Here is a 15315-nt window from a genome sequence, read left to right on the forward strand (position 1 = left end):
GGAGAGGTAGTGAAGTGGCAGAAGCACTCAGGCTGGCTATACAAAACAGAATATGGATGCTCAGCGTTGGCTAGGGAATGTTGTAGGCACAGGGCAAGCTACCCCTAATCAGGGCTGCTGCTCTCAGCAGGAGTCACACTGCTTGCATGGAGAACTGCATAGAGAAATGACTGCAAGCTACTTGCACAGGCAGGATAAATGCCAGAGGATTACTCCCCCGCCCCCAATATAGTGCAGATACAGCCAGACATATGGCTCTGTACTTTGCATCTACCAAAGTAAGAAAATACACATGGCCAGGAAGGAGACCAGGATCCATTAGCCATTCCAATTGTGGAGTGCGAAGCACAACAGCTGGAGGAAAAAAAGGGATACTGCAGTTGCAGCCTGATGTTGCAACATCATTATCATGGCTACACACCTCTTTATGGTGGCTAAATTCTAGAGATTGGTTTTGGCCAGAGACAGCAATGGTTTGCACTATCATCTGAATTATTTGTTGCTACCCTTAGGTAATAACCTACAAGAAGTTCACAAAATTCAGCAGGCAGCAAGCCAGCCTGACTCAAAGCATTTCCTCCATTCAACTAGACTGCCTCAACAGCAAGTTAAATTTTCCTGCTCTTGGATACATGTGAGATGAAGCTGACAGATGTATGTGTGGGCTCCCCTAAGGTTGGAAATTGGCACTCACAGTACAAGAAATTAATTGGCAGAATTATTAGGTCTCAGTTTGCATTTGGAGCACAAATAAACTAATTAAAGGTTTCCCTGTAGCTGTTATGACAAACACCTCCTTTTGCGCAGAGGCAAGGGTCTGTGGATATGGGAAACAGAGCATTGCCATTGTTTTAATTGGTGGCCATGTGAAGTTAGGAGAAATTCATCTTGCTTAAACCTCTTAATCTTCTTTCGTTCTTGTAAGATGTAAAGCACTACAAGTAAACAAACCTACCCCAGAGATGACTAGTTTCAGTCAAATCATTTGTGTTAAACACATGCACAGCATTTTGGGAACTCCAGTAATAAAACTCTACTCAAATGGAAAAAACATTAACATTATAATTGATAGTAAACACACTGCATGAATACACACACACTACAAGATTATTAGGAAGAAGTCTCTGAAAAATAGTCTGGAGTATTTGAAAACAAGTTAGCTGAGCATTTTAAGTTGAACCAACCCCCCCAAACAAGACATTACCAACCACTTTCTGCTTCTTGTCTTTGCAAAGGAAATGCACATTAGATGAGCTGAATTTCTGAGCTGTGATTCTTCCAGGAAGCCCTAGTCATCCTACAACATACATGCATCTTGAGACCATCTTTCCAAAACACAGCCCACCTCTATCCCTTAACTTTTACCCTCAGAGTTTTACTGGACACTGCGATCACTGCTCCAAGCTGCAAAGCAGCTGTAATGGGTTGTTTACATCAGAAAGCTGCATTGGTTTAACTTAAACAACACACCCTAAGATTTTAAGCTGATTTAGTTCAAAAGCACTGTAGACACTAGGCCTGGACTCATGTGATTAATAACAACTATTAATGTTGGGTTAGTAAACACAGCAATGGTAATCAAATCACCTGCACAAATCACTTTTACCTGTAAGTAAAGACTTTTATTTACATCAGCTGAAATAATGTGCAGATTGAAACATGCAGCTAAGGCCAACCCTAGGAAGCCATCAGAGGGTGTATGAGAAAGCACGGGCAGAAACTGAGTAGCTTAAGAGGGGCTACAGTGCCCAAAACTCCACTGTCATGACCTCTCTAAGGTCACAACAATGTCCAAAAGGACAAGCAGGCATTTCTTCCTACACCTGGCCCTGCGCCAAGACAGGGATGAACCCTCCCCAAGCATCTGACTTGCTTTGATGAGGTAAAGCGCAACACACATGCAGTGTTGCACACCTTCGGGAAAAGGAGAAGGTTGGTTACCCTTCCCCAGTGCATGGCTGGAGCCAAAGCAGGAGTTCTGGGCATTCGTATTTTTGGCCACAAATCTTAACCATCCACCAGCATGCATACAAGAGAAGGGGATCCTGGAAGGGAGACATGTGGCATACATAAAGCCCTCTTTATCCCTGCAGCACCAGGGAGAGAGGGAGCAAACCGCTCAACCTAGGGCTAACATCTGGAATCATTACATGGGAGCCAAGCGCCACAGAAAGCGACAGCATTCCTCAAGTTTCCATGCGGGGTAGGGAACCTTCCTTTCCCCCGCGCAACCCCATCCGTCAGTCGGCTCACTTCCTGCCAACCTCCGGCCTTCCCAGCAGCCAGCAAGCTCCTCCCTCGAGTCTAGTTAGCTTTCCACTGCCACGTCAATTGAGCAGAAGGACAGAAGGGAAGCAAGAAGGGAGGGAGCAAAAAATCAGAAGAGGGAGGGAGGGAGGCTCAGCAATGCCAGACATAGCGGGGGGAGAAAAAGAGGGGATGCGGATTGCTCCTGCAGTAGCCGGAGGTGAGCTGCAAAAGGCAACTGGCCAAGGTGGGTCAAAAGACCCTTTTGAGGACTTGGAAGCAAAGGCTGGTCCTGTTTGAGCTTTGCTCCGGACCCCAGGCAAAGAGCTGGTATAAAGGACAGAACTGGGCAGAAGGAGACGAGGGTGCATGGGGCCTGGGAATCCTCCCACACAGGTCCACAGGGAAGAAAAGGAGTTGAATGAAACAAGTTCTGCACATCTGGGTGACAGCCAAAGCTTCACAGCATTTTCTCCCCAAACAGCAGTAATAGATATTTTTTTTTTTCCCCTCTTTCTAAAAAGGTGCAGCATACGCCAGGTGGAAACCAGGTACCAGCCTGATACCAGCACTGGAAGAAGAAGGAGCTTGGAAGCTTACTCCAAATTGGAAACATGCAGAGAGCAACATTTCTTCTTCCCAGCTGCCAGAGAAGGATGTTTCTTCAATCAGGACTTGGACTTTCTTTCATCCCACCTCTGCCCCCAAATTCCCATCCCAAAAGCAGGGAGGGGAAAGGACTAATGAGCTGCTGATAGCCGGAGAGCAGATTGCAGAGGCTCCACTCCGTCTGCCCAGTGTTCAGACTACCTGTTCAGGACTACGAGATTGTACAGTAGTCTGCACATTGGTTAGGCTGTGCTGGGATACGCCACACACTGCCAGTGCTGCACGGGGACGGCAACACCTGCACGGCAGAGGGACATGCTTGGAGAGGGTGGGCTGCGGGGATAGCTGCATGCGAAGTTCACTCATCCCTCAGCCTGGGAGGATATAACCCTTTAGAGCCACGCTTGATGATCACTTTTACCTGCCTGTTCACCAACCTACTTACAACCCTCTTTTACCTCCTCCATCTCTCTCATCCCCTTCTTCTTTCTTTCAGCTTCACGCACTTGTCCCAGGGGTAACTGTGTTCAGGATGGCTTGTGTTTCACATGCTGAACTTTGCCATAAAATGCAGAGATAGACACACAGGCCTGGCAGAGTTACAACTGCACTGTCCTTTGCTACCTAAGGCAGGATCAAGCACAGAAAGGTGACTGGAGAGAAAGGGGATTTCACATGGTAAAGAATGTTGGTCATTAATATAAAGAAAAACCCACAAAGAATTGAAAGTTGGAGGTTTGGATGCTCTGGAAGATGTGTTTGTTTTGATGTTTGTCTGGAAAAGAAAGAAGAGAAACAGTGAGTGAAAGCATAAATGAGGACTGATTAAGACTAAGATATCACCCATGAGAAAACATGCACTTGTGAAAAGAGATGAGTGAATGAATGAAAGACCTCCACAGAGGATGTAAGGAGAAGGAACAGGTTCCAGAAAGCACCTGAGAGCAGTGTGAAAGCAGGAGAGGAACAACCTCCAAGCAGACCTACTCCTATGGTCTATAAACAAGCTGGATGCAAAAACCTGGCTGCAGCCAGACCCATCACAGCAACTTTCTGATGACTTGTGGGCATCAGAACAAAGACAAAATGATTTCTACCAGCTGAGCTGGGCCTCAAGGACACAGACTGGTGGGAGGGGGCAGGGGGAGTGGGGAACAGGGGGGAGTGCATGTGTGTGCAGTGGTGGAATAATCTCAGTATTGATCAATGTATATATTTTTAAACTAGAATTGGGTACAAGGCATTGACAGGTACAGAAGCAGCAGCTATCTAGTGACTGTCAATAAGGTCACATCTTCCTCAGGACAGGAGAGAATACTTTTGTAATTCAAGCAAAAGAGAAGGCATGAAGACAGAGAAGAGAGCTCAAGCACAGCTGATTAGCAGGAATCAACATGATGCATAAAGAATATGAAGCACCCCCACGCACCTGCAAGTACCTAAAACTCAGCACCCAACCCGCCTGTACACACAGGACTCGAATGTACTAACACTGCATGCAACACATGAATACTTTCACACAAGCAAATAAGGCCATAGTCTTCTCATGTAGTCACCTGTTTTTACAAGCCCCAGATTTCTAGTACATGATTTACCTGAGTAAGGACAGAAGGTCCCATCTGTATTGTACATTCACACAAATTCCCAAAGGAAACAGCAGATATATCCATCTACCCAGCTGTGCAAACACTCCGGTACACGGTGGCACACAGGCATAGGCACTCCAGCAGAAACAGTCACCCTTGCAAAGCAGAGTGCACAAGGGTCCTCTCCAGCAGGCAGTAAGCTTTGCTAATAGGAACGACTGAGCACAGTGCTCATTGCACCTTGCCTACAAGGTCCCCATCACCAGCAGCTCTAGCTCAGCTCACAGACCATCTTTTCCAGCAGGCGGGAAAGCCCTGCACAGAAGTGGGCACTGTGCATTTCATAAGGGATTCAAGGCAGAAGGACTATTCGAATCAAATTCTTGTATCGTGTCCACTATGGTGCTTGCTGAGCAGCTAGCCAATGTGCTGTGGTGCCGTGCTGCTGCTCCAGCCCTGGGGACACTGTGGCCTCCCTGAGCATGGAAATCTTGCTCTATATTGCCAGCAGCCAGAGCAGGCTCCTCCCCACCTCTCCCACCCACCGCTGGTCTGCGGCATAATCCTACAGGGTTCAGGAGGTGCAGGTACCTCAAGGAGGGTCTCCAGGTCTTGGGAGGCCAGCTTTTTGTGGGGCTGCTCTCCATGGGGTCAGTGTTTGACTCATTGAAAGGAGACAGGAAGAAAAACAGAGAGCCCAGGAGCACACACACATGCTCTTGGCAGCAAGGCATAGTGGGGAGCCAACTTTCCACCCCCGCCTGGCCCGGTCTTTCCTTCCCCTCCCATTCCCCAGCACACTCCTTCAAGCCCCTCCAGAGCATCAACAGCCATATATCCCTGCTAACATGTAATGCTGGGCCCTTTAAGACATTTTAAGTTTCAGTTCCTTTCTTCAGAGGCAGAGGAAAAACAAGCCAGCGCTGCGGAAAGACTGGTATTTCACTAATGGGGTCCAGATGTCTTCGTTCCGCAGACTCTGGATCCTGGCTTGCAAAACAGGGCAGGGAGAGGCTGTGCCCCCACTCCTCCCAGCTTGAGGTGCTATCCTAGCCCTCTCCCTCACCCCACCGCACACCTTCTCACCCTGCTCCTTCCCCCACTATCACCCACAGCTCTGCCACCAGCACTTTCATCCACACAAGACAGACTCAGCTCCCACCTCCTTCCCTCCGGAAAGCTGCCAGAGCACAGGGGAACTGGGACAAGAGGGCCTGCAGAAGTGCAGGGTGGGGCAGACAAAGCCTCCCCCTTCCTCCCAGACCTTAAGTGAGGAAAGATCATGGTGTACAGCCTTTGAAAAACATATGAGAACTTTCCAGGAGCTGTAGAGAAGACAAGTTCTCCTGAATTGGTGGAGGAGGAGAGCTCTGGGACAGACATGCAAAGATAACCCTGTCTGACAGAGGACCATGCACTGCTTTGGGATGGAGCCAGCTCCATGCAGGACTGAGGTTTTGGACAGGGCTTTCTAAGCTGCCCCTCAAATGCACCAACTCTTAGCCTGACTCAACTATGGAGTCTAGGTGGACATTGCTTCCTTTCTCCATCACAACAGCCAGTTATCAAGGAGTTGAACTTGGGGAGGAATCAAATAAAAACATGCTTCCCTTTTCTCCCCTGCTCCCACTCAGTTGAAGACAAAGGCTCCTTTTTTTGGAGGCAGCTCAGACCTCATCAGCACTGGTTCTCATGTGTTTAAGGGACCAAGGCTGGCAGGGAAGTCTTTTCATTAGGCAGCTCTACCTCTTGCTATGCAGAAGGGACACAGAAGGCCACTCTACCTCTGCTATGCAGAAGGTCCATGCAGACCTCCAGCTGCTATGGACCTCCAAGGCTGCCCTCCTTGGAGGGAAGGGAGGTCCAAACCCCATCCCAGGCAACTGGAATCTATCAACAGTTTACACATCCCCACTGCAGCCCTCCCTCCCACTCCCCAGGGAAGAACAGGGAGTTCTGATCATCTCTGTAGTACAGATGTAGCAGCTGGCTTTGATTAAACTACTTGGTGTTTACTGCCACTCGACCTGCATATGCAACCTAGAGGAAAGTAAAGCCTCCCCAAGCAACTCTGAATACAAAGGGCAGGGGTCTTATAGCAGAGACACACTGATTTAGCAAAAGACATTCCAATGCCTGGTTCTTTAATTAGGAAATTGCTGCCTGCTCATCCATAGCAGCACAGCAGCAGTCTCCATGCAGAAAGCAATATTTAGAGGCTGATTCATCACCATATTTGTCATCATTTCCACCTGCTGAGAATGAAACAGGCCCACTGATACCAACTAGACAAGAAGCCAGGCCTAGCTACAGCTCCCAGGCACACTATTGTGTGCCTCAGAACACCTGAGGGATACAAACCACAATAAGAGGCAGAGCAGTTTCTTTATTTGCAATCAGAAACCCCAATCAACTCAGAATGCATGACTACATCACACCAGGCATTTTTCATCCCTCAGCACACTGAGTGGGGCTAACCCTTTCGATCATGTCCTTACCAAAACCATCTAGCTATTCTTTCTCTTTTCAAAGTAATCAGAAAAGACAATTATCTACCTTTGTCTTGCACAGGAAGCAACAGACTGTTGACAATGATAATTTCAGCTGGGACAATTCTGTCCACTTATATCATTTCCCACTGAAACAGAAAGACACCATAGCACATTGCTAGAATTCCTAATAGTCAAGACTTTCAAGCAACTCTACAGAGTAGGTCCACGTTCCTATCAGTGATATTCCACACATAACTGTACTTTTGATCAGCAGTACTCTAACCATTGACAATTCAAACAGTTTTACAGATAATGGATTAACTGGCATGTTCAATATAGAAACATTAAAAAAAAAAGACATTCCTGCTTTGCAGGTTTAACAACTGAATCCTGAAGAGGTTAAATAATTTACTCAAAGTCAGAAGGAGCCAGCACCTGAGCTGCTGCTTCAGGTCCAGAGCTCCTGTTGCTACACCCAGAAAGGAGATAGCTTTTTTCTTGTGACCAGGAGAGATGCATGAAAACCTCTGCCATACTCCTTCAGGAAACTCATCATGGCTGCCCCACAAATACCAGAAAGTCCAAATCTTGGAACTAACCCATCACACCCTTGATCACAGCTGCCATAGCAAGACAAATAAACGTCAAATTCATTCCAAGTGTCTGTCAACTTTCTGCTGAGCCAGAGCTTCAAGCATAGATGTTACTCCTTGTGCGTCAAAAAAAGCCACGTTCACATCAATTCAGAAATCCTCAGCAATGCTGAGACCACAGGGAACCCAACCCAAGGATAGTTTCAGGTTGTGTCACAAGCTACAGACAATATTTAGAAGATACATCTGTAACATCCACAGAACTGAAGGCCTTATCCTCATCAGATGTCCAAGACTCAAGTCGCAGAATTGAGCTACTCACCTCATCATCCTTGTACCAGGAGAGGTTCTCCGCTGTCAGGACAAACCAATACTCCTTGGAGCCACCCTTCATGATCCCAATGTTATTGATGGTGAGCCAGCCCTTTCGGATGACCTAAGGGGGTAGAAGCAATGAGCATTAACAAGGGCCCTAAAATCCTGGCCTTAGGCGACAGAGAAAAGATCAGAGGGTATCCCTGCACACAGAGTAGTATGGAAAGACAAGGAACACCGTGCTCTCTGCTGCTGCCAGAAGAGCCCCCCACTCAACTGGCCAGTGAAGGTCTTTGCCTCGAAAGGGCCAGGAATAGTATAAAAAGGACGCAGGAAGGAACCTGGCAGTGCTGTGCATTATACCCTCTGCCAAGAGGAAAGAGATGCAGGAAGAACTGCATCAAGAGCGCCTTGGACACTGGCACAACCTACAAGCACCAGATCACAGCAACACACCCAGGAAAGGCCATGCCTAGAGGAAACCAGGACACCAGCACACCTTTCGGCACACTGCATGTGTGGAGTGCTTCACCCAACTCAGGGGTGGGGGGAACCAGTTCAAGAACAAGAGACGGGCAAGCAACCCAGAAAGGACTGAGTTTAGTAAAAAGGAGACACTAAGTATAACAGAACAAAATGGTGCATCTGGAATTAGTACCCTGGACTTCAGCATACCCAGGTATTTGAGTAGTCATATTAATTTAGGGCAAAACAAGTTCCTTTTAGTTTAGTCTGTAAAGAAGCCAGGCTATTACTCTCTAGGGAACTCCAATTCACCAAGTGCTGGTTTAGAGCCTCACACATGCAGTAATCAAAATGCAAGTATGCATCAGCTTTTATATGTGTTACTGCACTGTTAACACCCAAAAACATCTGCATGCATTATGTGCGTGTACCTTGTTGTATGGATGTGCTTGCTGACAACGACCTGGCATTGAAAAACCATGTGACTGCACTGCATATTAGTAAGTTGCACTGTGTGAGCAGCCTACCATAGAAGTACACACGCAATTTACCTTATAAAAGTAAACATAGGAGCATTGGATCTTCATCTCATGCCTACTGTTAAGCTCGAGATAGTCCTATTCTCTCTGTGGACAGGAGGGGGCAGTGAAACAGAACCACGCATCCTTGGATTTCTGCTTTTTATCTCCACCCACTCACAAGATGTACCAGCAGTTCTCAATTTTTCCTCAACATACTACCTTTTCACCTCATTTCTGCTTCACCTGTGTCTAGTGCCAGCTGCCCTCCTCTCCCCATTCAGCAGCAGAGGGAATAATTTGTTTATGCACTGTTCTTGCCTTCCCAGATGCAACATTAATGTTCATTAGCACACCCTGCTGAGTGGCCTTCTACTCACCAGGATCTCATCCTGCAAAGGGGAACCATAGCAACAGCAGCAGAGCAGAGAGCAGGAGAGGAGCAAAGAGAGGAGAGATTGTTACTAGGAAAGCTGGAGCAGGAGAAGAGAGGCTCAAAAATAAAATAAATTGGAAGCTGGTACCAAATCTTTTACCCCAGGTGTTAACAAGAGCAACCCCCATCCCAAAACAAAGTCTGCTAATGGGAGAGCCAAAGCACTTCACAGGTAGATCCAAAGTTTGCCCTTTACACTCTCAAACTCAGCTCTTCTTGTAAGGTATACTGCAGAGGATGGGGTTCCCTACAACTGCTCTGAGATACCATGAAACGGATGGTTGGCCAGCCCAACCTGCTGACCTACCTGCCTGTCAACAGTACTGAAACAGTCTGCATGTTTATGTGCAGGGAAAGGTGGTCAAACACGTTATAAAGAGGATGGATGTCAGGAGTGAATGTCTTTAAAAAGACTAAGCAAAAGCATTTGCTTCCATTCTCTATGAAGCTGCTTGTAAAGCTTTGTTTCTACAAGATCTTCTAGCCTAGATAGCCTTGCCATGTACCCAGCAAACCTGGGAGAAAGTGTCATTAGCCCCTTTTTAATTGTGTGTACACTCCTTACAGTTCCTGAAGGAATAAGGGAACTCTTCCCTTCCACTGCTGTCCTCTCCAATGGGTGTGTTCTCATACATACCCAGTGCAACCATCGCTGTAATCACCTTTTGTCTCCCTGTACAGAGGTTTAAGTATTTCCAGTGAAGTTTTCCAGAAGAGAGTCCATGAACTCTCTTGAAATCCCTTTTCAGAAAGTAGATACCACTGATGGGAAAGACAACTAGAAAAGACAATTCTATACTGTAACAGTTCAGTCCTAGTGTTCTGTACCCCTCACCTCAGCAGAAGAGTTAGCACAGCTAGTGAAGGGGTTGAACAAACAGGGATTTACACAACATTAATTGGGATTTCTACCAGAAAAGCAAGACCAGATCTTGATTATGAAGTATCCATTTCCCTCCACAACACTTTCCCTCCATTGCTGCTACATGCTCAGTTATTCCTGACTGCAGTGAGCCTAAAACACTATCCTCCAGGTGTAAATGAGTTTGAAGAGTTAAAAAAACAAAACAAAAATCCAAACTTAGAGCACTGCTGCATCCAGCCCAGCACGTGACCACCTGGTAGCTTCCAGGTAGCAAACATGTCCTTCTTGCAGCAGTGAAGGAGATGGAACTTGGCCTACCTGGTTGCCAGCTGCCTTCTTCTTGCTCATCTGGCTGCTCCTCTGCTGAGCACTGCAAACAACAGCAGAGACATTCAAAACCCCTCAGGCTCTTCTTGATCACCGAAATCCTGCTCCCATCACATAGCTGCTACAGTGAGTTCACGCCCCTCACCACGGGCTTCCAAAGCCTTAATAACCCAACCTATTTCCATCTGCTATCTCAGCCTGGTCTACTCATCTCACTCCCACCTGAACCATACTTGGGTCACTAGCCCTCCACAGCTGCTTCTTCCCCCCCAACACAACCCTAATACTTAACTCCCCCTTCTACACATCCCTATTCTCCTCCCCAGCCTTGCAATACAGAGCCACTGAAAAACAAGCAGTACAGAGAGCTGAACCATACTTTGGGACCACAGCATCTGCACCAGGGCCTTTGCAACCCATTTGCTGGAGCAGCTATAGGACAGCGCCACAGGAAACACATGCAGAGAAGAGAAGGCAATAGGATGTGGGTGCTTACTTGGCAAAGCCAATGAAATCCTCATGGTTTGTGTTCATGTAAGCCAGCTCGATGTCTATTAGAAGCATGACCTGCCAAACAGAGGCACAGAGAGAGCAAGACAGATGTTAGTGATTGACAATGCTAAGTCAGGGGCAGACAATGTACATTGTTCATCTGACCAGACCTCTGCAGCCAGACACCCCTTGGCTCAGGCCCCTCTAGCCTAGACTGTCCTTTCACCCCACCCAATCTCCCCTCTTACACACACTCCTGATCCCCTACCTGATCTTTGGTCCTGCCTTCTCTTTCGCGGATGTGAGTAGTAACAATCCTCTCCATCTCCTCACGCAGATGAGGGTACTGGCTAAGCTGCAGGAGAGAGAACACACGTGCACATGGGAAAGGGAGGTATAAAGGGGGGAGCAGCCCCCCACATGTATGCATGCATACACCCTGCAATCAGATATTTTCAAGGGAAGTTCTAGAACACTGGACTTGCAGACAGATTTTTTCCAAGTTCCTGGAGGTCTGCTGGGGGCAAAGTTCATTCCTTATTGCTTTGAGCTTCAGAGAAAAGCTCTTGTCACTCTTGCAGCAACCTTTCTGCCTCACCAGAGGCCTGCTCTAAACCCACCATTCTTCCTGGCATAAGGCTTTTGACAAACCCCAGATGTAAATGCACTGCTTATTGCTTGTTGGGTTCTTCCTATTAAAGTGAACAATTTCTCTAGATGTTCAGCATCTCATTGTAGTACACTAAGTAGGTGAATGGCCTGTTGCTACAACCTGCTAAATCCTATGGGAAGTATTCCTGGGAAATGAAGTGGATTTCAATCCCCATTTGCTGAGGCACGAAGTGAAAGCATCTGGTGCTCTCCATCAACATCTGCAAGCAGAGACAGAGGATCTGACCAACTCAAGGGCACATGTCTTCAAGAAACACTGTGCTCTGGGCATCCAGCTGCTTCTACCTGCTCTCCACCTGTGTTGGGGCAGGATTACATAGCTGAGGTCTGTATTCACATCACACCTACACCACACTTTTTGCCACATTACTCAGGAGGGATTCCTTTCCTGCCCAGACAGAGAAGTAGAAGGACTTTACTAGCTGTGGTTCAAAAGAAGAGTATCTACAGAGATCATACATGAGAAACTTCCATAATCAGCACCTTAAAGCCCTCTGGGTTTCACACAGCACCTACGTACCTGCCTAGATTCATGAGCCTCTAGTGATTTCAATAGCAGTAACTGTATGCTTCTCAGGTCAGGCCCAGCACAGTCAAATGAAATTAATCCTCCAGACACTGGATCTAGCCCTTCCTTCCCCACATTGCCTATCCCATGTGAAATTATTTCCTCCATATTTTTTTAATATTACCTCCAATTCAACTATAATATCAAACAGCATTTCCTAATATCAGTCTTTTATACCCCCTCAAGGGGGTGTGTTGAAAAAAAAATCTCATTTGCCTATGATCTGTACTGCATTTGGGGTTTTCTCTCCGATTTACATGGGAGCTGCTTCTTAAACTGGTTTGCCTTTTCTTCTGTATATAGAAGCAATTATAACACGTTAGAAGGAACTGGCTCAAAGCATGCAGCATCACTACTGGAAGCCAGATCCCACACTAACCAGCAGCAATATTCCTAACATCTGATTACAAATAGTCTCAAACCCTTTCAGCACCCTTGCAGTCAAGCAAGTTGCAATAGCCTGGAACTGAAATTGAGGACTAGCTTTGACACTGCCTGTTTTCAAATGTGTGGTTTGTTTTGAACGCTAATTACTCTACAGAGGCAGGAAAAAACAAGTAGAATTAGTGTTCCCCACCACCACCTTGTCTGGAAGCACAAATTGGGTGTTCTCCATGATCTTTATGGTTCAGGCAGCTGGTTGCTTCAGAGACACACAGGCAAAGCTTCCTGTTTCCTTTGGGGGGGGTTGGCAAAGGATAGATGGGCAAGTTATATCAAACAGAAAAACAGGAAGTTGGAAAACCTCTAAGCAAGTCTCAGCTTCTTTGCTTCAAATTAAAAAATAAAAACAACAAACAAAAACCAGTCAACAAAAATACATCAAACCTCCCACCACCACCCCCCTCCCAACTAGTACAAATGCACACAAAGTGCAAAACAAGTTGTGGTTTATTCAGAACCCAGGTCATCCAGAAACAATAATGTGCAAAAATAAATTGACAGCGTCAGTCCCCATGCAGGAGCTTCCAACCCCAAGCATGCACAGGAGAAGCAAGGGTGGGCAAGGAAAGAGGACACAAACAAGCCACAGGATGTCACACCACCAGAGAACATGCAATAGGGCATAGAGGGGCAAGGAGTTATCACCAGCAGTACAAACAGCACCCAGAAATGCCATGACTGAAAGACAGGAGAGCAGGTGACCCTTCAAGGGGTTAAGTCCATCAGCCTGGGATCATGTCCCAGCTCAAGTGGGTTTTCAATCCTGTTTTAGCTGCATTTGCCTGTTTAATCAAAATACAAGCTTAAAGCCCTCTTTGAAAACCAATTTGTCCCAATGTTCCTCAGTTCCCCTCTCTTTGCAGATTCCAGGAGTCCTTGCCAGCACACCAAAGATCAACCTTTAGCTGAAGGGCTGCTGACTTGCAAGACTTCCCTGCACTTGTGAAATGCTGCAGTGCAGTCTGGCACAGAAGGTTCCTGCTTTTGGAAAAACACTAGCTAGAACATTATCCTCCTAAACGTAAGGGCTTACATGCTTACACCAGCTTTCTGTTGATTTTGGAGCTACTCTCCATTTAACCAACTGGAAGAAGGCTCAGAATCAGGCCAGTCAGAGAACAGCTGTTAATGGCTACCTTCTCTTCAGCCCTCAACTTTGTCTAATAGTCAACTGTAAATCTCTTTTCATACAGGAAGGCTGTACCTCTGTAGATAACAGATGGGTTTGCCGCCTTCTCTGTTCTTTATTGATAGTCTCATTCCATCTATGCAGCTTTATCAACTGCACGTACAAAGATTTCTTCACCATCTGGGGTGAAATAATCGTGACAGCACACAAACAATAACACACAGTAGTTCAGGACAGCAACAAACCAAGGCTACAGGACTGTTAAGCTAATTCAAGAGGTGTTAGCCCAAGTGGTCTTCCTTTCAAAAAGCTTTGCAGGACCAGTCCACAACCCAGTGGGCTGGGTATTACCTTACAGTTAGCATCAGTCCTAAAGTAGCCTTTTCCAGATGCCTCCCCTGATAGCACATGCTCTTGCCCATATCAAGCAGTTAGGGCTATAACATGCAAGATAAATATCGCAAATCAACTAATGCCCCTGTGCAGTTACTGCCCTTTGCCTTATGCCATCAGAACCCATCTCAGGCTGGCTGCTATCCTAAAGTGGTCTACGGCAGTTAGCTTCTACTCTTTCAGAGGGAGATACAGGCAAGATTAAGCTTCTCACTACACGTAGGCATTTGACTTTAAGCATTAGTAAAACTTGCCTTTTATTTGCCAGTACTATTACTACATATCTTCATTCAGGCAGTTATTTCTCATCTCTAACATCTGCCTCCCTTGCCTTCCCAACTTTTATTACAGCCATTAGTCTCCTGCAATGTCACTGCTACCATCACCTTCCTTACAGGATGTATCTTGGGTTGCATCACCTCGGAACATCCTCACAGGGTCCTCTACCATGTCATGGATTAAAATCCACAGAGCAAGTGGATATCCAGCCACTCTAATGATGTGGTCCAACAGAGAAACTGGAATTTAACACCCTTGAGGTTTTAATGTTCCTTCTCCCTCTCCACCCAGATAGAGAAAACGCTGTAAGCAATCAAATGCATCAAAATAAAAAAATCCACAAGAGAAACAGGCTGGATAGGAGTCATTATGCCTTGCCACATCAGCCCCACAATCTGGCAATACCAGGACTCTGCAAGAAATAGATTGGGCAGAGCTCAGGGCACATCAAAATGTCTCCTTAACACAGGTGGCAGTGAGCTCTGTATTCCTAAGTACAACCAGACCTTATTAGCTCAGCTCTCGCCTTCACTCTGAACTTGTATCAATTCTTATCTTCCCTTCCTTCCCAATTTAGGGGTATACATTGACACGTCTGGCTGTAACCCTGGAAGAAGGGAATTGTAATTTTCAAGTCCTAAAATAACTCATGAAACAGCCCTTTCCAACTCGGTTTCCAGAACATACATCCCTTGTGCCACAGACAAGTTTCTGCCCCTCACTGGTAAGTGTTAACACTAATTGCCACATCTACCTTTTTTTTTTTTTTTTTTTTAAGGAGGCATGTGGTGCCCCCTCCTGGAGGAAACCAGCCTGGGAAACAAACCCACTCCCGCCCCAGCCTCTAAGCAGTATTTGACACGGTCTGTGTCATTCAGGGCCGTT

General features: G+C 46.5%; 1 protein-coding gene across 6 annotated transcripts in view; it reads right to left on the reverse strand.

Moving 5' to 3' along the window:
• Positions 1-15315, reverse strand: part of DNM1 (dynamin 1) — a 70153-nt gene that overhangs the window by 17102 nt on the left and 37736 nt on the right. For all 6 annotated transcript variants that reach the window (XR_012654199.1, XR_012654198.1, XM_075056186.1 and 3 more), the window contains exons 11-14: positions 11214-11300; positions 10950-11020; positions 10445-10496; positions 7850-7963 (exon numbers count right to left, since the gene is read on the reverse strand). Coding sequence is in view for 4 of the 6 variants with exons in the window: in XM_075056186.1 (XP_074912287.1) it covers positions 7850-7963; positions 10445-10496; positions 10950-11020; positions 11214-11300 (324 nt within the window). In the remaining 2 variants the exon portion in view is untranslated. The remainder of the gene's footprint in view (positions 1-7849; positions 7964-10444; positions 10497-10949; positions 11021-11213; positions 11301-15315) is intronic.

Source organism: Buteo buteo, chromosome 23 (assembly GCF_964188355.1).
Source record: "Buteo buteo chromosome 23, bButBut1.hap1.1, whole genome shotgun sequence".
NCBI lineage: Eukaryota > Metazoa > Chordata > Aves > Accipitriformes > Accipitridae > Buteo > Buteo buteo.